Genomic DNA, 25,451 nt, shown 5'->3' on the forward strand with positions numbered 1-25,451 from the left:
TGCTTATAAAAGCTGAGGTAAACCCAAGCTGTTCATGATTGGGAAAGCACCCAGTAATTTTAATGGACATGCTGCTGATGTATAAAGAACATCTGGATTTGGATGATTAATTAATTACTCCAACATTTGGATTTAGTATGGCTGTTAATTAGCCGAGGTGGAGTCAACTGTCAGGAAGGCTGATGAGCATCCAAACAAATGTCATCAGTGAACTTTGGGTTTCATCTCCGAGAACATACCAAGCAGAACAACCAGCCATCCTGAAGCCACCTCTCGTTGCCACACCGCAGGACAGACAGTTTCAATGCCACCAGACAGAAGGTTTCAACACCACCAAAGGTGTTTCTCCTCATCAGTTGTGATTTCAGCCGAGGGACCCCCCGGGTGAAGGTTCTCCCTGCTCCCTTCTCCCAGTGCAACCAAAAGCCACATCTACACAAAAACACTGGAGTGCCAAAAGCAAAGGATTAGCGTGGGCACAGAAAGAGCAATTTTTTTCAACTCTAGGAGCTGCTAAGGAAAGGAATCTGTGAATAGGGCATTACAGTAATTGCACTAAAAACCCATTTACTGCTCAAGAATACAGAACAAACACCTCTCCTGAACTGTGCTCATTAATCTGCATGCATTAGAGAAATGAGGAATGCAACACTAGAAGAATTAGAGGTCACAAAGGGGAAAAAAAGGAAAACGCAAACAAAGGTAACATCGATACACACTGAAAAAGCTTTTCTCTGTCTGTACAACAGCTGAGATATCTTAAGATACTATAAAAATGTTAGAGCAATATTCCATGGAATTACTTTGCATGAAAGGCTGTATTAACGGCTCCACACTCCTAACAGAAAGCAAACTGCACTTACCACCATCAGCTTTGTTTTACACTGTCTTTAAAAAAAAATAATCCCAAAATCATAATTGTGCTTTTTCCATAAAAACAGACAAACCACAGAGGTGAAAGCAATGTTCTCCTGCAAATTTTATACTATTAAAAATAAAAGAAACCCAAAGGTTTTCCTCCTATTTTCTGTACAAGGAAAGAGGGTGCTTTCAGTACTAGGGAGACTCCTTAGTCCTCTGTTCCTTACCCAGACAAGTTTCCAGTTTTTACAGCTGAGGCTGAGGAAGAAATGAAAAAGCAGCATGCAAGTCAGGAGCTGCACCTCCGATTTGTTAGATTATTATTGCATGGACGTATTAACCGAGTCTTCGTGCCTTATTGAAGCTACTTTGTGTTTTGTCATTCCTGCTCTCACCAAGCTTGGTTCTTTCTCAATAAGTTGTGCCATCACCAAACATTCACAAAAGATGCATTTCCTAAAGCAAAGAGAAGCCTGAAGAAACTCCTGGACTTGAACAGTTGCCACCAAACTTACAAAGAAAACACAGCTCAGGGTTCCTCCTCCCCACAACGTGCCACATCTTACTGATTAAATCCACGACTTTCATTGTGGGTCTCCCTCCAGCAGGATGAGACTAAATGCAGCAAGTTTAAGAAGACAGTAAGGACTGATTCTCATTTTCCCTTACAAAAGGGAGACCATTCCCTTCCTCCCTCCTCCATCTGAGCAGTAAACTCCTGAAACACAAATTGGCTCCTCTGGAACCTGTTTTCCCAGGCGAGCCCCCACAAACCACACAGGACATCTGTCAAGGGTGGGAGAACCCTGAAGCTGGGCTCTGAAAGCCCTGCAATGACAGCCTGCCCTCCCTCTTCCAAAGCAAGGACGTGAAGCGCTCAAAACTGGGAAACACACCCAGGAATGAATTCTGCATTTCAAGGAGAACCCAAGCACAGGTGCAGCAAGAGCAAAGGGCCACCTAAGCCTCTATAAACATAACGAGACACGTCAGGTTTTACAACAGATGGCAACACAGGGGAGCGATACGTTTTGCAAGGCATCTGGTGTCTTATTGGTACCCAACATGAATTAATAAGCTGAGGAAACCACCTAAGTGCAGAGCAATCCCCAAACTTGTGTCACGTTGCCTTCCAGAAGCGTAACCACGCCGCTGCTGAACCCTGCAGGCAGAGCCCACGTAGGACTGAACAAGATACACACGTGTCCCTTCTGCACTAATTGGGGAAAAAAAAAGGGAAATAAATACATGTTCTGGACCTATCCAAGATTTCCAAGAACCATATTCAGGTTCTTGCTTTCCTCCTCCCCCTTTTAAGCCAGACACTCTATTTTTAGGGAGTTAATGAAGTTAAGATGCCAACTCTTTTAACAGCTTCCTCCCTCTTCCTTGCTACTTAATCTATACTCAGAGCAGATCACCACTAAGCTAACGGTATAAAGCTAAAACTGGTGTTTAAAAAAAGATGTCATTATTGACTATAACAGCATTAATGATATGCCATAATGCACAGCTGACAAGAAGCACAATCAAGAACATTCAAATCAATTTTTAATATTAAAAAGTCCATTAACTCAAACACATTGTAGGCAAGAAGCAATCACACCACCCCCAGCTTTTAACACCAGCTTCTGCAGAAAAAGCAAGATGCTGATTGCCACAAACAGAACGTTATCTAGAGGCAGATGCCTTGGCATCTGTCTTCTGGCTATGCAGAATCACAAAGCGAGTGAGTTTTGATGTTCCCTTGAGTTTCTCACATTTCACCGGGGGACACTAAGAAGTGATAACTCGGCTCTTGCTGCGATGGGCCCACTGGCAACATCCTCAGAGAACAAAAAGCATTTGAGCACACACGATGCTTACCGCCGCACAGCTGAAGAAAGCACTTCTGTACTTTTAACTAACTGGAATTTGAAACCCAAAATCTTTGCAAAATATGCAAAACCTTCAATATTGCTATGTGTAGAACGCACCAGGGCATCTGCTGGGCATGAAAAGGAAGGGTTAAATGCTGGAGGGGAGGAGGAGCTAGTTCAGCTTAAGGTCAGTGCTGGCAGAGGGTCAATGTGTTTGAGCTGGTCATGAGTCACCGTCAGGCCCCATATCGTCAGACGGAGGTTCCCCAGGAGATAAGTGGCCAAAGCTGGCCAGGCTGCAGCTCCACACCCGTTCCTGACGTGCCTCCAGCTGCACGTCCCTGTCCCAGCGCCACCGTCCTCCTCAGCGCTCGGCCAGCAGCTCGGCTTGCTCAAAACCTCAGCGCTTTTTCTGCAATAGCTCCGTGAAGAGCTTGGAGCAACCACAGAAGACCAGCAGTGGCAAAGCAACGAGGCAGCAGCACATGGCCAAGGGAAGGTGACGGCATCAACTTCAACTGACACGGACCACAGCCTTGCACTGCGCCCTTGTGGCCAGGAAGGCCAATGGTACCTGGGGTGGGTTAGAAGGGGGTGGTCAGTAGGTCAGAGAGGTTCTCCTGCCCCTCTGCTCTGCCCTGGGGAGACCACACCTGGAATATTGTGTCCAGCTGTGGCCCCTCAGTTCCAGCAGGACAGGGAACTGCTGGAGAGAGTCCAGCGCAGCCACCAAGATGCTGAAGGGAGTGGAGCATCTCCCGTGTGAGGAAAGGCTGAGGGAGCTGGGGCTCTGGAGCTGGACAAGAGGACACTGAGGGGGGACTCATTCATGGGGATCAATATGGAAAGGGGGAGTGTCAGGAGGATGGAGCCAGGCTCTTCTGGTGACAACCAGTGGTAGGACAATGGGCAATGGGTACAAACTGGAACACAGGAGGTTCCACTTAAATATGAGAAGAAACTTCTTCCTGGTGAGGGTGGCAGAGCCTGGCCCAGGCTGCCCAGGGGGGTTGTGGAGTCTCCTTCTCTGCAGACATTCCAACCCGCCTGGACACCTTCCTGTGTAACCTCATCTGGGTGTTCCTGCTCCATGGGGGGATTGCACTGGATGAGCTTTCCAGGGCCCTTCAACCCCTGACATCCTGCGATTCTGCACGATTCTGTGAAGGTCCCAAAAAGAGCAGCACAGTTCAAAAGTGCCCTGCCAAACACAGAAGCAGGTGCAAACACCCCCAAACGCAACAAGCACAACCTTAACACCAACTCATGCAAAGGACTATGTCAGGGTCATGTGCACAATGCAGGCAAACCCTTAAGTCCTTCCCAACCCAGCACTCCGGGCTAAACCAGCACAAATCACGGTCCAAGTCTGCACCGGCACCAATGCTCAACCACCAATTGGCAATTTGGTGCTCACAGAGGACACGTAGCTTCTCAAGAGGTTGGGAGCAGCACTACTGGTTCTGGATGACGGACACAGCTCCTCAGCATCTTCATCCTTCACGGAATGAAGCAGAACCTTTAGAAAAACATCTTTTTGTGCAAAAGCCAGCAAGAACGAAGCCCAGTTACATCTGCATGAGGGTTTTAACAGCAACAATCCACACCGCACTCATCTTCGCTCCATCTGAAGATGCTCAACACATCAGTCTCTTGCTTCTTCAAGCTTTTCCCTTGCCGTTGCAGCGGGTCTCTATTGCACCAAACGTAATTGTGCAAGGAGGGTGTCTTTTACTGAGCTTTTCTATAGCTGTGAGCTTCATGTCACAGCTATATTTTAATGGGCATTTCAATGACTATAAAAATAAAGTTCAACACAATAAAACTGCTATCACGCTTCTGCGAGAATATTTAGCAAAAAAACAGCCCCTGCAAGACACTATTCACTGCAATATAGAGCTGGTGATGCAGAGCAAAAAGCCTAAAGCAAGGGGAAAATGGGGTGATGGGAAGAAGTTTTCATCTCCTACTGTTTTTCCTCCCCAGCGTTTCCACAAGGCAAAACAAAAATCAAAATTCCTTCATTGCTTTCTCAGGAAAACTTATGGAGTAGGGAAAGGAGAAGAAAGAGTTTCAGGCTTTTTACACATCAAACATTACTCCATTTATTTTTACTTGCCACCACCTTATTTGTCTCTCAGTTCTTCAAGCTGTCTCCAACAGCAAGAACTACGGAGAACAAGCACAGATCCAGAGTCCAATAATCCCTGAGGAACTTGTTCCACTTTCTTAGAAATAACAGTAAGGAAGAAGAATTACCTGCTAAGGAACCACAGTTTCATCCACCAACACTTTCTCCTTCCCACCACAGAAACTGGAAATATGTGTTGTATCTTTTACCAGAATTAACGGGAAAACGTAACCATGGAAATGCCTCAAACAGCACTGAATGCATTAAAAGATAAGAGCAGCATTTTGCAAAAAACAGGGAAAAATTGTTTTTCTCCAAAGCAGTAAGGGATCACATGCCTCGTGCCGCTTTCAGAGGGTGCTGGAGTTGGCTCGGCCGCTCTTCTCAACAAAGAGTCACTGTCGGGCTCGCTCCGGGCCACGGAGAGTCCATCTCTCACCATCAGCAACGGGGTGTCCTGTCCTGACAGCTCCCACCCCACAGCTCCACCATTCCCACCTCAGGGGGACTCGCTGAACCCACACCAACTCTTATGGTCATTCTAGAAGAAATAAGGAGAAGGATAACTATTCTTTAAAGACCCAGCATCACATTATACTCTATAAACCAAATATAGAAACTTATGGGAAGCGGGGAAAAATCAGAGTAGCGGGACACCTGAAAGCTCTGCTTACAGATGAACTCTACACCTTTTTGCACAATAGGAATGTAAATTTAACTTTATCACGAGCTAATTTGATAGTTCTAAAGCCTTTTCTAGTCTAATTAAAGCTGCTCTAGCCCAATAATCTATCACAAGCGAATGTGGGAAATTCAGAGGAGAATTTCCCCATTGCCAGGGCAGCCCTCAACCTACTAAAACACAAAGGTGACCCTTAGAACTACAAACCCTCATTCTCCAGTCCTCAAAATCACCCTCGTTTATTCAGAACCACTCAAGGCCATAACACCTTGCTTGCAAGGTATAACCACCTGAGAATGTATTTTAAACATGCTACTGATGATCACATATATTAATTCTAATTGGGTGGTTAAGGTACCACTAACCCAGCAGTGGTCAATTCATCCATCACTTCCAGGACGTCTACCTCAAACCAAAGTTATTTTAAAAAAAATAGTGATAGCTAGAGCATTGTACACTCAATTCAAGTCCCCATGTCCAGCAAAACATTTTTAATATATAAATCAAGACACACCAGTGCTGGTTAAGCTGGGTGAAAATACCCTATGAGACACATGGACCATTCTGCAGCGGGACTCAAGCCTGCAGCCTGCGTGCTGGGGATGGAGGGATGCTGAATCGAGTGGGGACAATATCTGTGCCATTTTCCTATAGGAATCTCACTTACTCCTCTCAATAAGGAGCCAGATACAGTAAGTAGGGAAACATGATGGTACAGCTCAAGACTTCACTAACGTTCACCAGTATTTCACCTTTTACCAAGTTTACTCAGTCACTTTTCAACACTATCAGCATCCTACCCATCTCATCAACACTTGAGCTGGTACACAACTAGTCTATTCCACCTCCGCAAAAATATTTTACACTTTCCACACCACTCACCTAAATGTTATGGCAGCACTATTATAAAAACATAATATATGAACTCCTTACATCAAAGTATAAACTGTAAGATAAGAACAGCTCTCAGATCAGCACACAGCGCTACAGATGGTATCACGCTCGGACTGTAAAAGCTGACAGTTATCCCAATATTTTAGATATTCAAGTCCTAAGAGTATTAGAACTTGTTGCAGTGTTCAGCCAAGAACACGTTCACCTCTGTGCGCTCTAACTGCAGAAACCAGTAACCACGGCATTAAGCCCAAACGGTACTTTCTGTATTCAAGGCACAAATCCGAACCAGCTAAATCACTCGGTTATCACATTTCAGTAAATAAACAGAGGCCTCTTTCGCAGCAGAAGTTATTGATAAAAATCTGTTAATAAATCATTTCACGAATACATTCAAGTAGAAAAATCAAACACAAGCTGAACCTACACAAAACTTCTCAAACTGCAAACAGTACCGTAACTGCGTAATTCCCTCGAGTCTTTATTAGAATGCGCTTAGCTGGCTATATCCAGTCCAGTGCTTGCTTTTTTTTTTAGGAATAAAAATTCCCGCCCCACAGAGCTCAAAGTGAGCTACTTCGGGCATTCCTCAAAGGATCAATTGCTTCTCAAGTAAGTTTCTTTTTCTCCTGAATAAAACCTTGCTAAAGGGATGCCCACCCCATTATGTGGGCAGCAGACACTGACTAAACCAGTAACTCCCCAGCGATGCTGCGGGCACAATTACAAGCCGGCACTGGTTTAATGAAGGATTTATTATAATCACATTAAGACTTGCACGTGTGGTCCCTGCGTCGACGTCCCCATAGCGTGATTCAGCAGGAGACAGCCCGGATCGGATTAAAGAGTCCAAAGTCCTGTTCCCGTGATCAGTATTTTAAAGACACACCGAGACCCTACAGCAGGCAATTCTGTATTAGCCAGCACTGAAAAAACACCCTTATCCACCAGCACTCCTGGAACTCTTCGGGACAGTAACACTTAAAGTGATTCAATTTAATGAAGCTGCAGATGTCCCTATTGCTGAGATAAACATCTAATGCTTTCTCTAATCCTTTTATACTCTTAGTTACAGCCAAACACTCAAGAACAAAACCAACAAACAAAAACAAAGCATAATACAATAAACACCAAAAGAATATTTGGCTCTCCATAAAAAGTTTAGGGTGGCTGTTTTGTCCCGTTTGAGTCACACACTATGGAAACCACTGTCTAAGAAATACCTCTGCGCCACAAAAATATGAGCAAGAACAAAAAATGAGCAACTGTTTTCTCATCAGAGGAGCTCAATAAGTGCAAACGCTGGGAAAAGGATCTTCACCCATTGCTTCAGTCCCTTCCAGTGCTTTGTCACACGTCACTAAATAAATTCATGTGAAAAACGAGCTGCTGTGTTCGGGAGCAAGTCCCACTCGCGCAGGAATCCTGAGTCACGTCTCTGCCCATCGCCTGGGGAGTCCATGGGAAAAAGGTTGTTGTCTTCATGCCAAACTGTGAGCGAGCAGCATCACAAGAAACACCAAAAAAGTGCAGGTCAGACCTGACCAAAGTCTCCCAAGTCTACTCTACCTAAGATTCTCGGCCAACGAAGCATTGGGAAGGCTATGATGGACACAAACCCAACACTGCCCATCAACATGAGGGGTGAAACGGGCAGCCAGGTAAGAAGGACAGAAGGAATTCCACAAGGACAACAAGACAATGACGCTTGCAGAAAACCGGTGGGTATCTGTGCATGAGGGTAAAATATGATAAAGAATAAAGCTTAACTAAAAATCAAGAAGCATAAACCAGATTGAAAACATACAATGGAAAACGACCAGGAAGGGAAAAAGCTTTTGTGTACAAACATACAGGACCACATAAGTGAAACAAGAGCTGATGAACAAACGCTGTTCTAGCTCTTTATATTACATAAAAACAGTAATAATTAAAAGTAAAAATTCCACTTCTCGCCATCTTGATCTTTGTTTTTATTTGTACGCTCATATTTTGGGAGAATAATCTTAAACTTAGTCAAGAGAACGTTTAAAGGTTCCCACAGACCGTTATCTACAGCTTTCCCGGCCCAAGTGACATGTGTAACCACATCTCTACTTAGTCACTAAAGCTGCAGTGCAACCTCTCCTTCAGAGGCCAGTATTTACGGGACATTCCAAGGCACTGCCCTGACAATCCGCTGCCATTTCAGGGTCATGATTTGTTCACAGGAGTCATATGCACAGCAGATTGGTTTTTTAAAGCAATTGTCCCTTTAAATTGTTCGCCATCTGTGTCAAGACTTGGAAACTCAAATATCATCAGCTACTTCCATCTGGCTCAGCGTCGAGATATTTCCTGTTTCAGGGTCCACTACAGGAATACTTTTTATATTAACAGTCGCTTTCATTTCATTTCTGATATGCAGCCTTCGCTACAAATACTTCCACCACACTGAAGCAGAAGCAACTCCTCAGTATAAGCACCAATGTTTTAAAAGCTGCCACTATTTTCTCCTGCACACCAGCTGGCATGGCTGAGAAGATGTTAAATGCTAAAGCATCAGCTGGCAGGCAGGAACGATTATATTTTATACTATTATATTAATTCTATATAAAATATATTTGTATTATATAATTAAGATTATTATATGTTGTTATTCCACACATGGAAAGCAGGAAAATGCTCCTCTACTAACACAGCACAGTTGAAGGTCCTTGAGCATCAGGTCTGGGTACAATCCGGTGTCATCAGCTCCTTGCTCAGCACCACTTACCACCTCCTGGGACCCACTGGCTATTCAGCTCCATTCTCTAAACATACGTTATTTTTATTACGTTCAACTTCAAATGGAGTGATGTCAGTACTTCCGTGCTTTGTTCAGAGAAGGAGATGGCAGGCAGGACAAACACAAACACCTCATGCTGAACTTACGAGAAGTATCTGGATGCTCGAAGAGGCTCTCGGGCACCTTGAAGCCCACATACTCTCCCAAACCCCAAGTGCCCACCTGCACCCCTAGACACACATTTCCAAAGCTGCCCAGGAGCTGTAACTCCACGGAGCTCGGCTGGGAACCAGGTAGGAACTCGCCACGTGAAGCCATGAGCTCCTCGGGAGGGGACTGTCCCACTCCGCTCTGGTGCGGCCTCAGCCGGGGCACTGTGTGCAGGGCTGGGCAGCACAGGATGAAAAGGATATAAAGCAACAGAGTGTCCAGAAAAGGCTACGAAGTTGGTGAAGGGTTTGGAGGGGAAGCTGTATGAGAGCGGCTGAAGTCACCGGCTTTGTTCAACCTGGAGAACAGGAGACTGAGGGCAGAGCTCATGGAGGGAACAGCTTCCTCAGCAGGGGAGCAGGAGGGACAGGGCTGAGCTCTTCTCTCTGTGACAGTGACAGAACCCCAAGGAATGGCAGGAACATGTGCCAGGGAGGTTCAGATTGGACATGAGGAAAAGGTTCTTCACCCAGAGGTGCTGGACACTGAACAGGCTCCCCAGGGAGGTGTCACGGCCCCAACCTGACAGTGTTCAAGAAGAGACTGGACAACGTCCTCAGACACACGGTGTGACCTGTGGGGTGTCCTGTGCAGGGACAGGAGCTGGACTCCATGATCCTTGTGGGTCCCTTCCAGCTCAGGACATTCTCTGAATCCTTCACGAGGAAGGACCATACTCCACAATGCCATCCATGATGCCACCCCACAGGGACTCCTGCTTTACTACAGCACCTACCTCAGCTTGGAGCTGCTCGACAAGGTTTTCAAGCTCGACACTGATTAATTTGTGTAGTAAAAACACTGAAGTGACACAGCTACTGCAACACTAGAGATGTACAGAGCAGAGTGCCACAAGAAACCAAGTGCCTACAAGCCTATATACCAATTACGCACTTTTACACCCATTTGTGTTCATAAATTACACAGCAAGCCCTGTATCGCTTATTGCTCGTGTTTTCTACTGGGTAGAAAGACATTTTGCAACTCCAACACCCTGTGGTAAAATCAGCCACCACAAACCTCTGAAAACATGTTATTAAAAAGGTTTATGCTAAAATAATATAAACAGTACTCTAAATAAAGCAGCAGTGCTACAAAATACTATTAAAAAAATCCCCAAAATTCAAGAATCATGGCCAATAGTTACTTCAGTTATTCATCCATCTGTTTGTTTTGTTATGTATATGGATACATGATTACACATAATAGTTCTCAATGTAATTATTTCAGTTTAGTTACAAAGTTATATGGAGTGGAAAAATATTTCCAGAGATATTTCATATTTGCTGATGAAACTGAAATTCAGCAACTGCTGCTTCCTGTGTCATAAGTCTGTACATCAGAAATCAGCTTAAATGCACAAATTACATAAACACGGGAAGATAAATAATACTATAAATATATAAATGTTTTCACAACTACAGCCTGAAATTGTAGATAAAGTTTCAGAATTGCAAGAATTATCTCTTTTTGAACATTCTTTTGGTTTAGATAGGGCATGATTTCAATTACCACACACACACGCTAAAGGAAGGAAGTATTACAGTAAGTCATTAAGGAATTCATTAGAGCATTATTCAGAAAACAACTGTTGCCAGAGTAGCCTTGGGATCTACCACAGGCCAGAAATCACTATTTAAAATGGTTTTAAGATTATATATATATATTTTTATATATATATATATATATATATATATATATATATATATATATATACGCACTAATTTTTCAGTGGTCCATCTCCCTGCCAAATAAGACCCATGAAGAAGAGCAGCCCACGTGTTGTTTCCCAAAGACAGCAATCAGCCAACATGGAATGTTTTCTGAGTTTCCAACTTGCAACAAACAGAACAGAGGCAGGAATGACATCTTTAATTGAGCGAATACTTTAAAACTGGATTAGCACTAGTTCCTCATTTGAGCTTCGATTCATTAATACAAGTCAGCTTTCAGCTCTTTATCTGAGTGGGACACATCTACAGGTATTTAACGAGATGTATTGGATTCCAGTCCTGAAGGACCACTAAAGGATTTGACAAAGCGTATCCTGCATGTGCTGTACAGCCAATACTGGACAAACTCCAGAAACACAAATATTTCAAAGAAAACTTATGGCAATGCTCCTGCCTGCACTGCGAGCTGACAGAAACACTTCCTGGAGACACTGGTTTGACTTCAAGTTGCATCCAGTGTGCTTTCCCCTCCCTGAAAGCTTTGCCTACGCACAAAGGAAAACGTATTTATAATACAAAGAAAGCTGTGCCAAGTATGGCAAACAGTCCGAAATTAAGACCGTATCAGTGCACCTAAATCGAGCATTTACGGCAAGTGAGACACAACGAGCAAAACTACAAAACCCACCAAGGCACTATGTGAAATTCAGAAATTGTTCTCCTCCTGAATTAATACCAAACCAATAATCTCAAATTAGGACGCAGTACCGTTGTGTATGATGTAAAATGTAACTGTGAATACTCTCCTTCCCCTTTTATTTTCTAGGAACAAGAATGTCAATCACTAGTGGAAAAATTCCTAAACTGACCATAAACTTTCTCTGCAGAGCTAAATAAATGCTCACTATTACACCCACAGGCAGCCAGCTGCCTATAGGAAGTCAGTATGTGCTTCACGAGGAAAAAAAGACATATATATTGATGGTAAATCTGTACAGGAACCATTTCTCAGAAGAATCCCAGTCTGCAATGGTGTCCCTGACCTGAACAAAACCAACCCCAGGAGCACACCCTTGCCTCCACTTATCCGCTGTATTTAATCCTCTCCAACCTGCTGCTTGCAACAAGTGATTATTGACAGAGAGACTTGCAACTGCCAAGTAAACTGAGCGTAATCAAGCACATGCCTACAGTCAAATTAAGGTCATTAATTGAGGACAAGTAAGCTTCATCTACCAGTCCTTCACCTCTGCTTCATGTGATGCCATGGACAGGGAGCACAGACCTGCATCCCTTCAACAAGCAGGGAATTAAAAGGTATTGTAAGATACCACAAGGGAAACTCTAAACTGGGCATGCAGTAGGGCACGTTGTCTACAGGAGATTGAAACTGCATGTGCTTTCTCAAAATGGTCATACACTGATAAATACATCAGCACGTGTTCCATGGGCATTTCATTTTTCCTCCATTGATTTGGGACGTCTCAGAGCACAGTCCTGTCACCAGTAACGGCACAAAGGTAACGTCCCGTCCCACCAGACGGCTCCAACCCCACAGCACAGCATCACTAAAATACAACTCGTTCGAATTCCTAAAAGCCTGTCCTCCCCTGGTTTAAGGCACAAACACACAAGCACAAGGTCATCGACTCTCTCAGAAGATCTCCACATGTCACCACCACTCGTGGCAGCAGGGGACTGTAATCTGGGATCCCACAAAAGCTTAAACCTGTCCTAAAACACCGCAGGCCTCCCTCCAGCAGCAGAAGCGAAGCAGCAGCGCTTGGCCATAGCGATTCTGTGCTTTCAATGGCACTGCTCGTACCAAAATCCTCTCCCTCCATTTCAAAGAGCCATTACAAGAACATTCCAGTTGCAAAACTTAAATATCACAACCTTCATATCACCACTCAGTCCACCAACTTGCTATAACCCTCCCCTACTAATAGAAGAAACTACTTCTGCATACTCGATTTGAAAATACTTCTATATACACCTTCAGAAATGCTATCCCCATCTCAGAGAGGCCCTAAAATATTCAAAATTGAAACATGGCCGAAGTCGACCCTGTTTCAAAGCATCTAAAATCAGCTAGTTACGATTCGCCCTGTCGTGACACACAACAAAAACTCACCAGTAACAAGCAAAAATACAGGAACTCCCAACTTATGCGGCTCACAGTAAAACTGGGTTTGCAGGTTGTTAATTGTGTTTGCTGGTTTTGTTTTGGTTTTTATTAATGCACATGCAGACACACACCCCACGCAGCACAGAGCGTATCCGAGCAGCTCGCACGATACTGGCCAAGGACTGGGAACAACAGATACCATCTGCGGTACTCGCAGAACCCCGTCCGCTTACAATAGAGCCTGAAGTGCCACAGAACTGCAACAATTGTACATCTACAGTCTGGAAGTACAGACTGTTTTTAAAATGCTAGTGTCCTCGACCTATATATTATCTTTGACTTAATACATGGCATTAAGAAGCACCTACCCAGGCATCACGTGCTGTCCTGAAGCAGTAACACAGCGCAGCTCCTTGTACAGATATCCAAACCTGCCTTATCAAGGTTTTGAATTGATGAGGTTGTCGCAAGCCAGCTCAGGTTGCTCAGAGCCCCGTCCAGCCTGGCCTGGGATGTCTCCAGGGATGGTTCATCTACCACCTCTCTGGCCAACCTGGGCCACCCTCATTGCAAAGTTTTCATCCTTGAGAGCAGAAGTCTCGCAGCCAGGAAATTCTCCTTCTACATCTGACCATGCACAGACACGCAGAGCACTATTTTTCTATTTCCCCATTTATTAAAGAGAAAAAAAAGGATTAAACTATCACAGTAGTGGTTTAATTACACCATATCTGCACATACTTTTGAACACAATGTCATTTCAAATACAATGTTTCTAGTAACCATAGGAGTGCCACTTCTACCTCTTACCGCAGCTTGAAGTCCAAAGGAAAAGGGTCAAACGACAGTAGAAGTCAAGAGGACTTGCAAGTTACTACAGCTACTTTATGTTAAACCAGGCTCGCACACTCCCTAAAGCAGCTCATTCCAGCTCCTCTGCACTACCAGAAAGTTACAATTTTCGCATCACACCAAGAGCAGGAGATGCGAGACCGAGCAGCCGCGCTCCACGGCCACTCGGGACATCGAGGGTTCACAGCGGACAAAAAGCAGCTCCCGGGTTTCTCAGAAAGCCCCTGTTGTTCCTGCTGAGAAAGTCATAGAACCACACAGCCACCTCACCACCTCCACGTCCTCCCCACCGGAGAGATGGAACGCGAGGCGAAGGAGTGGAGGAAAGCCACTCCAATTAAGCTGATCATTTTCCTGTTTTGGATTGTTCCCGTACATTACTCTACTAAGTGCATTATCCCATTATACCCACACCCATCCCTCATCCAACCTCCCCGCACGCCGAGCCCTGAGCTCTCTCAGGAAGCGGAGCTGAGTCACGCTCACAACTGCCTGCTGAGATAATGCCTGCGCCCTCCGCCGCAGCGATCCTCGTTTTAAGGCAAAACGTTCGTTTTGTACGAGTGCTGGACGTCCAGCAGCGCCTGCAAACCCCCCTGGGCATGGGAGAACGGGCTGAGCAGCGGGAGCGTCTCCTAAACACTTGTGTCCTACCACAATCCCAGTATAGGTGTGTCGCAGTGATTTATTCCAACTGCTTCCCAGCAAGTCTTTGGCACTGGAGATGTTAAGAAAGCTTAGTTGTGCACAGGAACACACTAATAAGAGGAGGAAGAAAAAGTATATACATGTATTGCTATGCATATATTTTATACACAAACGTTCTATATTTATATACGCACTTGTCTGTACACATACACACATTTCTGAGCTCCCACCACTGCAACAGAAGTGACACAACCCACAACAATAGACACCTTCCTGTTATTTCTGCTGTAGCAAAATGCACACACTTCGTCTATTCCGTACATGTCTGACTCAGATGGCAGTTCAATTGACATTCCAATTAACACCAATCAACAGTTTAATTATTTGGGAAGAGGCAGATGTTTCTGTTCCACCATTAGACAATACTGGTCCACTGTTGGTCTCCAGGACTGGCCATACCAAATAGTTCAGAAGAAAAATGATAATTAATAACTCGTTTATTAGCATGTTCACCTTAAGAGTGCCTTCGCCCTTTTTCTCTAGGACTATGTTACTGCCACACCAATTCTCCACACCCTGAAAGCTTCACAAGCAGCAAAAAATAAACCACCAGAAGTCTCACAGGTCACCCAAGCGCCTTTTCCGAACAACACGGAGATGCGTAAAACACGTGCGACCAAAGTGAATATTCCCCTTCCTCGGGGGAGACCAGGTGACGCCAAAAAAAAGCCATTCCTCCCAAAACGGTGTCTAACAGAATAACACAGGCTAGTAAATCGCAACGTTCAATTAGTTTTAAACCCGATTTTATCTCCTTGTAACACTACATCTACTTCCAACTCGCACACCCCTGCGGGTCAGCAGAGAAATACCCCAATTTTGCTGCAGCCCTTCCCTCTTGGCAGGAAAAACAAAAGAAACTATCACAGAAAACACACAAAACCATCATAAAACCACAACAAACTTCCCTCCAGAGCAGCGGACGCAAACAAAAAATACCAATTGAGCACATAATCTTGTGCTTTGCGAAACTGTGAAACGATTCTTTTTTCCTTAAAATACTTTTAAGTCTAGTTCTCTTAATACACATACAATTTCCAACACTAGATATCCAAACATACTTGAAGTATATTTCAAAATACTCCGTTTATTCCATGCTTCTTATTCTCTCACCCTTTCAAAATCACTTTCAAGATATCAATTCCTGGAAAACCAGTTCTGGGCAATCACAGAGATGAGTTCCTGCAGAAAATGAACTTGCTTTCGAGTGTCCCTGGTTTATAACCCTGGTGTGTATGACATGACGATTCAGTCATTCCAATCCTTCCAAAACACTCGACCCACCCCACAATACGAAGCAGGTATTTGGAAAACCAAATGAGCGCCTGCAACCTGTATATTTCTGTATATTTCTTCAGCACTGATATTTAATCGCAGCTCTCACCCCTGTAACCGCCCAGCCAGGATTTGCCAGTAATTTACAAGCCACGCTCTTGTTTTTTAGGAATGCACACAAAGCATTTAAAATTCATTCCAAAATTTCACTCGGGCTCTACTTATACCCAGAAATTCCCTTCTGCCCGCTCACGTTGTTTATACAAGGCCAAGTTGTGGGTAAATATGAAAAGTCACTCTTCACAACCAACCCAGTCTAGGAACTGTGGTAGACATTGAATTTCCTATGTCCAAATTGAAGTCAGATTTATTATTTCCTCCCCCAAGACAAACGCTCTCACTCACACCCGTGAACTTTTCTCCCCCATAACCCCTAAAAAAAAAGCTTTTGATCAAAACGAAACATCGTCAACATCAAGATGCTCCATCTCTGTACAGTGCTCCCCAAAACCACCACAGCTGGGTTCTGTTGAATTCCTGCGGAGATGTTTTAACCCCCAGCAGAGAACAATCCCCCTCTGTTTGAGAGGGACGGAAGAAGCCGAGTACGAAATGGATCCCCGGACAGCGGCGCGCAGGGGAAAACCCCTCATCTGTATGAAAATCACACTCCCTGCAAAACCAAGAGCCTTTTCCCTTGGCAAAACCTTCCTCTCCCAAGGAGGGATGCGGGATGATGGAGCAGCACCCCGGGCTGGGGGGATTCCCAGCGCCCCCGTGCAGTTTAAACCCAGGATCCAGCACTGGAAGCGGATCCTGTTTAGGAAGGGAAACAAAAAAAGAAACCAATAACATTAAATTAAATGTAAAGAAAAAACAAAAACAACACAACAAACTCAAATCCCTCTACTATTCAAACAAAAGTAGCGCTCGGGAAGAAAAGGAAAACATACAGGAGAGAGAGAAAAGGCAAGTTTTTAGCGAGGATGACTCAAGCGCAGGTTCCCCGGCGTTTCCAGCCAACTTCTAAACTTTCCCCCGGCAAATCCCCGCCGGGCGGGGAGCGGCGGGGCCGGGGCTGCGAGCGAGCCCGGGGGGACCGGAGGGACCCCGCGCTGCGTCCCGGCTCCGCGGGCGGCCCGGGGGGCTCCGGAGCCGGCGCGGAAGCGGCGGGCGCTGCCGCCCGGGGGAGCGCGGCCCGGGGCGGCCGCACGGAGCGGGGCTCGGCCGGACAGCGGCTCCGGGGGAGCCGGGGAAGGGGAGAGGGGTTCCGCAGCGCAACAGGCGGGAGCGGGAGGGTCCTCACCTACGCCGTATTTTTCCTCCCTTTTGGTGGGAACCCAACGGGTCATGGCGCTGGGTTGAGGGGGGGTGCCCGAGCCCCCGCTCCTTACGCCGCCATTTTCCCACCGCGGGACGGGAAAAGTTTCTACCGACGGCGGAATCATGTGGTGCGGGCGGAGCCAGCGGGCGGGCCGGGAGCGGCGGGAGGAGCGCGGGGAGAGCGCCCTCGACCCTCCCACAGCCGCCTCTGCCGCTCGGGCAGCGGCCCTGGGGTCCCCGAGGGGGTCGCTTGCCATGCGGGAAGAGGCCGCAGCCCTCCTCGCTCACACCGGCTGGAAGAGCCGGCTGCGTCCCGTCTGGTCCCCACACAAAGGAGAGCGGGACGGGGTGGTGCCTCGCAGTCAATCTCCTTAATGGTATAATTAGGTACACCTGGCCACACTCAGCCGAAAAGTTTGTTTCACAGAATGTGAGGGGTTGGAAGGGACCTGGAAAGCTCATCCAGTGCAATCCCCCCATGGAGCAGGAACACCCAGATGAGGTTACACAGGAAGGTGTCCAGGCGGGTTGGAATGTCTGCACAGGAGACTCCACAACCCCCTGGGCAGCCTGGGCCAGGCTCTGCCTGGCCTCATATTTAAATGGAACCTCCTGTGTTCCAGTTTATACCCATTGCTTAGTGACACAAAACCAGCTCCGTATGAAAACAACGTGCCTTTCCTCAGCGCTGCGTTGCCAGGCAGCTCCAGCAGAAGGATCCCAGTGTGCCCCTGAGAAATTACCCATTTCTTGGGGGTTTTTTTAGCTCCTGCTCTGATCTCTCCAGCCACCCGGCCCTTGAGTTTTTATTTCTGCTTCCTTCCCAGGGATGCGGCACTAAAACAAGGTTTCTGCTCATGTTTAAGAGTAGCAGACTCTCTGCATTTGGATATTGCCATGGTGATGAGCCCCAATTCCTGAGTAAATCCTTCCTTGCCCATCAAGATTAGAAACCACCTGATTTCTAAACCTAAATCAGAAGCATGGTACAAACTTGACATCTCTTGGCTAATTAGAGTGTGGGATACATTATTACAAAAACATGAGGAAGGGTAATGAGCGAGCTGATCCCAACCAGTCTTAAGCAATGGAAAGTAAAGGCTGTAAAAATTAGTTAGCAGAAAACAGAAGGATAACACTTGAGGGAAATAAAGAGAAGTGAAAAGTCTGCCTGGCTGTCATCTGTTAGGATTAGTCGTCCACCAAAGGAGAAGCGCCAAACCGCAAATTTAAGAACTTAAGTAGATCCTCTTTTGAGGTCTGGGTTGAATCGCTTTTCTCTGCTCGTATTGTCTTGTATCATTAGGGTGTCAGCTTCCACAACAGCGTTGGTTATTGTCAGGTTCTGAGACCAAGTATTCATCTCAAACACCTGCAGGAGTCTGCTCTGGACTCCTGTACCTTCCCATTTCCCATCCTTCAGATTTGTTTCCCAGGTCACCACCTACACGTTCAGACTAATCTGAATTTCATTGCTCCCATCCCGCAGAATCCAAAGGCCGTTGTAGAGCGAACCTTTATGCATCATGCCCAGGAGTGAGAAGATCAAAAGTTTTCATATTCAGCTTCATGGTTGATCATCGTTATCATCGTCATCTTTATCCTAAATGATTAGAGTCTTACCAAAGACAACTTACAAGGGAGCTCTTTGATTCAGCAGGTTTATTTGTATAAGATAAAGTGAATTAACTGAAATAATGGACCTACTTGCCCTGTTCCTGGAGTCATATTTGGTTTTCCGTGCAAGAGAAAGGAGAAATGAAATGGAGAAGCAGTGCAGCAATAGTATTTATTTCTAATGATGAGTGTTTTGCAGTTCTCTACAACTAGTGCGGTATTTTTGTGGTGTAACAAAATGTTATATGTGCTGCAACACTCCAAAACTCAGCAGGTATTAGATGATTTAGAGATTTTTTTAAGACTATCGCTGTAACAATCTGTAAATCAGCGAACCCGATTGCCTTTTCATTTAGATCACTGATAGCCAGCGATCGGTTCCCTGGACGCCGTGGTAGCTTTGCAGATACAGGATGTGAACAGGGGATACAAAGCAGCACTCTGATGTTAATTGAAACCTGCAGATAGCTGTAATTAACTAATAAAGTGAGTTATTGCTATATTCTATCCTTTCTGGGCCTCAAGGTTCCAATCTGAAACTCGAACTGGTATTTGTTTCTCTTTTGGGGGAGGCTAAAGAAGCACGTTTATGAGAAACGTACTGCTGACAACTTTTCTTCAGGTGTTAACTAAGGGTTAAATTAAATTCCCAGGTAGACTGGCACTTCTTAGTCCCAGTTTACATGTAGATCTGCACTAAACGGGAATTACACATACCCAAGATTAAGTACAGTCCTAACGCAGGGAGTACCAGAGTCAATAAAATGAAAGCTAAAGAATTACTTACAGCCTCTACATATTACATATTGAATCCAATGGTAAAATTTACTTTGACATCAGTGGAAAAAGCTGTTTGTCCTGTTGTCTGACCATGATCCCTGCCAGCAACAACACAAATAATCCCATGACCAACACAAAGCCTCGCTGAGACCACGGGGGGTCTATGTGCGTTTTATTACTCTTCTCGTTTTCATTTGGATGAAAACACGTTATAAACAGTGCTAATGCCATCAACATTTTGATAACCAATCAAAAATAGTCCTCGTAATTCACAATGTATAAATATCCCAATGCTGGGGTTTTTACAGCTAGGAAAAAATGGTAATGTGATAGGACCGGAATACCGAGAAAATAAGCTATTTGTATTTTCCTCCAGCAAACATAATATAAAGTATACGCCCCAAAAATATTTTTCATTAAATGGTAAAATGTTCGAGCTGACATATTTTACATACTTAGGCGGAATATGTTTCTTCACACTGTGCATATATGTTTTTCATTTAAGAAGAGGAAACTGAAAAATACTTCTTTCCATAAAACCTGAAGGTTTTATCACATCATTATGTCAGCTCTTTGCATTCTCACCTTATTTTTTTAATGCATCACATTGAATTGGAGGCACTTGTCTTGGAGCAAAGAAACATTCCTTTTCATAACATTAACTGCAAGAAATCCAAATGAAATATTTGGCTGTGAATGATATTTGAAATTCCTGTCACAGAAATTAGGTGCATCCTTTGAAGAGGATGAATGGAAACAGAACTGCTGCCCTGCATGAAATGTATTTGCAATAAGTAAGAGATCATCTATAAATGTACAGATGCAATCAAGTTATATTTCATATTTATTACATATGACTACACAAGAGGAATGGTTGTTTTGTCTCAGTTAAATATCACAGTGTTTGTAATATGTTTTTTTTCATTGTCAGGCCCTGTAGGTAAATGCAACATTTTCAGTCCCAACATATAAATAGTTATTCTACATACACCATGCAAATTCCTTTTGGAAATATTCCTCCCAGGAGGGGATGTGGAGGACCTGTACAATAATAGAATAAATGTTTTGTATTTCTATTTCTATTAAAGATATTCTGTTGGAAATATTATTGCTCATCATCTCCTGTTGCTCTATGATTTGCATTTAGGGGAACGACCTCTATGCTTTAGATCATTTCTGTGAAGAACAGCTACCTGTGTTTCACATTTGGGCACGCACAAATTAAGAGATTTTTACACTTGATGGAAAGACACTTAAAAAATACTGATTTTTGTTTGAAAAAGTACATTTTTCTGTTTGTGTGGGGCTTAGGTGTTGTTTTTTTTTGTGGTGTGTGTTTGCTTGAGGTTGGGGTTTGTTGATGTTGTTGTTGGGGGTTTTGGTTTTGTTTTGAATGGATTGCTCCTAATCAGAATGAAGTATATGAGTTTGTGTTACTTAAATGACTTCAGCCTTGGTCTAACATGTATCTAATATATGTATTATTATCTTGGGGATCTCTTGCAGACAAATGCGGAGAATTTTCAGGGATAATTAAGAAGCCAAATCTGAATTTCCTTTGATGCTCCTGTTGGCTTCAGCCAAGTTGTGGCATTTATAAACCCGGACAGAAGTCTGACAACAACTAGAGGGATGTTTTGTGCTCTTCCAGGCTTTGCCCATGTGTTTTAAAGGAATGCTCAGTAATCTTTACTTTTCCTTTTATAGAAGCATTTTAACTATCTACGGATGTGTCTTAAGCCTTTCTTCTAGCAGGATGACATTTGCGATGACCCACGGGCCAGATGCAGGACATCGGTTGACAGCAGAAACATACAAAAGCAACATTTGAATTTATATGGCTGCTGTGACATATATTATATACATCACAATGGTTGAGTATCTTTTGGCTGTGTTGAAGAGGGCACCTCTCCTTCCACTCTGCTGACTCTTAATCAGCTCTTACTCCCTTCTTGCCTTTGAATTTCTATATTTACAGATTATGGGGCTATTAGGAATATAAAGGGCAATTAATTATTTTTAAGTTCAGAAAGGAGATAAAGATACTCAGTTCAAAAACGAGATAAAGACACTAATTCATTAAGTAACTTTTCTTTTATTAAACTGTTCATGTTTTAGCCTAAAAAATGTGGCCTGGTTATATGTAATAATAGTGGTTGTTTCATAAGTTATGTTCCTTCAGAAATACTTCAGGTGGTTCTTCCTGTATTATACTGAAAGTGATACAATGAACAAGACATCTTCAGTGGGCTTGATGTTTAAATGCAAATGTGTGAACGTCTCCTAGCTACGCTTTATAAATACACAAGGGTTTCCAAAGCGATGTGTTTTAGGGAGAATGCGATTATCACAGATACAGCTTAGCTTACACCCTCTTATTTCATCTTGTGCTCTAGAATAGAAAAGTGTTATATGACTTTTACAGTGCTACAAGAAATGTGTTTTCATTTCTACAAAAGGGTTTTATACAGCTTCACTGCAGCCCAAAATTTCACCCAATCTAGGTATGCTGTTTTATTTCCAACACTTTATTTCCAGTACTTATCAACATGACCGAGATACGCTCACGTGAGTGATATATTGTAAACTCCAAAGCAAACTAAGCTTATTTTTTATCAGTTCCTTATGAGAGCTGGACTTTAACCCTTAATAGCACCCACGAGTGAGTGCTCAGGAGTATCATTACAAGTTTTACAGTCAAGCCCAAAGCAGTTAAGCGTAACATAAATGATTCCAAAACATAAGCTAACATATAGTTTACTATTGCTTAGTGGTCACCTGATCGCGTATGACAGCTTCAAATAACCAACAATAAAAGTTTTTATATGGTCCTTTTTCTGTTTACTGATATATTTTACATATATTTGATATTTGTACTCAAAATGAGATTATTAACTGCATTTACATCTTTGGCAAGCTCTGTGATAACCGACAAACCAAAATGCTATATGTTTAAAGCTATGGAAGAATCATTCCTGAGACCAGTTGTCTCACTTTATAAACTCCAACAGATGGATGATTTTAAATCTGACACATTATGTTCAAGTCTCATAATAAAAATTAGGACCATTTTCCAAGCAGGGCGAGAAAGATATTTTGGGGACTATATGCTGGTAAAATCATTATTTATTATAAGGTAGATAATGGTCGGATAGGAGAGTACGAGCTCAGGATGAAAACATACATTATTCCTATTAATAATGCTTGGCACTTATGTAGCACTTAACATTTTGAAAGCACTGAACAAATATTAACTCGAGAGAGAGAGACAGCAAGGTGTCCTTATCTCCATTTGCAAGCAAGAGGCAGCAGAGCTAGGGCCAGCTTTTTAAAATGGGGCAGGCATTCCAAAAGGGAGAACCTCAGAACATCAGGCCACTTGTGCCACCTCTTGATTATGTGATTTTCCTAAGGCCAAAAGTGGCACATTAGCCGGGGCAGGGTTAGATTTTATTATTTCCTCGGTCTGCAGACAATGTTCCCTCTCATCTTTTGCTGAACGACATGAGATGACAATGAGAAATGACAATGGAAGAACGTGATGTGCTAGCACCTGCTTGAGAAACCAGTTACTGAAATATGAAGTATTTGAAGCAACGATGAAAATGGTTTTGTAGGAACAAAGAACTGGGCAGGATTCACAGAAATTGCACATATTTAAAAGTGTTGATTTTTAAAGAAAATACAAAAGCCATCCTATCAAATTTTAATCTAAATTTTATAGCCATACAAGAACAAGTGAGAAAGGGATGGGAGGATGCCCAGAAGACCACACGGGGTGTAGGAAGCCAATGTCACTTTTGACCACAGCTTGATCTAAAGCAGCTTTCCCAATGTATTTCTCTCCAAAACAGACCGACAGGCTTTCCTACCCTACTATAAAAGTGCCATAATTGGTTTTCTAAAGAGCTTTTTAAAAGAATTTCCGAGATGTACCATAGAATAACAGGTTGTGCCGCTGCCCCTGGCCACACTCAGAGCGGGTGATGAGATGGTAACTCCACACTGCCCAGCCATGTTGGCATGACAGGTCCAATTCCATTCAGAAAAACACATTTCCACTCAATATTGTACCTCACAATTGATTAAAGCGGCTCTAAACAGCTCCTCCAAAACGACATATTTATTCACCTGGGAGTATGCAGCAAGCCAAGAACTCAACCACTTGCTTTTGATCTTCTGTAATCGTTAGCCTTTCTTTCTGAGTTTTTGGGTTGTATTCTTTTGTTTTTCCTATTTTGGCACAGTCAGAAAGCTTAAAAATGAAGCTTTTTTTTTAAGCTCTTCTGTCCAAATAAACCCCACACAGTGAAGACAGACACTGCCTACGTTTTACATGGGTCTCAAGTAGGATTGATTCAGTTTTCCACATTGAACTATTTTGCAATTATCCTGCAGTTGGCTACCAAACATTAAACAGCGCTTTGCTACGCCTAGAAAAAGAAGAGCCCATCGGTGCTTTCCCTTTGTCTGACTTAGAAAAACATCTCAAAACTCTCTCCTGTCACGCTGGAAAAAAAGTCACTTTATTTCATGAGGATCTTGCACATAGATGAGTCAAACACAATAAGGCTGGTTTCTGTATTCCTGAGCTTGCTCCGGCTCTGCCAAAACTTCAACTCGCAAACTATTTATGTGGAGTTGTTTGGAAATAGAAAGTTGTGGGCGCTGTTCCTCACTCTATCAGTTGGTTGTGTCACCCGTAGAAACTACTCACAAACGTGCTTTGACAGCGGTTGAAATGGAAATACAACAATACTTGTCTGAAAATGAAGAAATCTGCCTCCTCATCAGAAGCCTCCACCCAAAAAAACACAATAATTTACTTATTTAATAGAGAAATACTGATAAAATGAACCATTTTCCAGACCTTTTGGAATGTTTGTCATCTGTCTGTAAATTAATATGTATGCCTAGCTATAAAATACATGTATTTCCATAAACTGCAATAAAAGTATTAATATTTTGGACAGGAATCCAATTTTATCTTTCAGCAGCATTTGCGGGGAATTGTTAAATCACATAATGGAAGCTTTGTCTAGACAGTTTTCTTGCTGGCCAGCCTAATTTCTTTTACTTTATTGTTTTTAATGTATTTCCTGGAACAGAAAGTCCCAATAATTTGTTTACAACCTTTTCTGGAAACTATGACAAGTTTTATAATATCCAGAACTAATAATATTTTTTCTAAACCAAGCCGTATATTCCTGGAGTCTGAATGTTCTCAGAGAGAACCGTGAGCTGTAAGTTCTCTTGGATTGGTATAAAAAAGTTTGTAGTTTTTTCAAGTGAAACATCACCAAGTATATAATTTGGAAAGGAGCAAAGCTTTCTTCAATGACCGTGAGTTGTTTCCATCTGATGATTTTTATGACGACTTACTATCTATAAAAGGACTCAGCGTCTTTCACAATGGAAAATCCAGATTATGACCATTATCGAAGCCACCGCTGCCTTGACAGTCTCAGCATCCAGGCAGAGGCTGTGACATGGCTTAAAGTCTCAGCAGTGGTCATCAGAAGGAAGGGAAATAAACTTTTGTGCAGCATTTGTAAAGCTGCTGCCTTTGTTCTTTGAACCCTGGCCTTGGTCCGAGCTCTCAGAAATCAATGGAAGGACTTGGGTTGATTTGGGTGGAATTTAGCTCTAGACTTAGCTCTAGACTTACTCATGAGTGAACAGGTTTCAGTC

The 25,451-nt window shown here is 43.5% G+C and overlaps 1 protein-coding gene across 2 annotated transcripts in view; it reads right to left on the reverse strand.

Annotated features, from left to right (window-relative positions):
* Positions 1-17,635, reverse strand: part of DOCK1 (dedicator of cytokinesis 1) — a 278,334-nt gene extending 260,699 nt beyond the window's left edge. For both annotated transcript variants that reach the window (XM_065066732.1, XM_065066731.1), the window contains exon 1: positions 17,347-17,635. In XM_065066732.1, coding sequence (XP_064922804.1) covers positions 17,347-17,620 — 274 coding nt within the window. In that variant the 5' untranslated portion in view covers positions 17,621-17,635. The remainder of the gene's footprint in view (positions 1-17,346) is intronic.
* Between the last annotated feature and the right edge of the window lie 7,816 nt (positions 17,636-25,451).

This window comes from Columba livia, chromosome 6 (assembly GCF_036013475.1).
Source record: "Columba livia isolate bColLiv1 breed racing homer chromosome 6, bColLiv1.pat.W.v2, whole genome shotgun sequence".
Lineage (NCBI taxonomy): Eukaryota > Metazoa > Chordata > Aves > Columbiformes > Columbidae > Columba > Columba livia.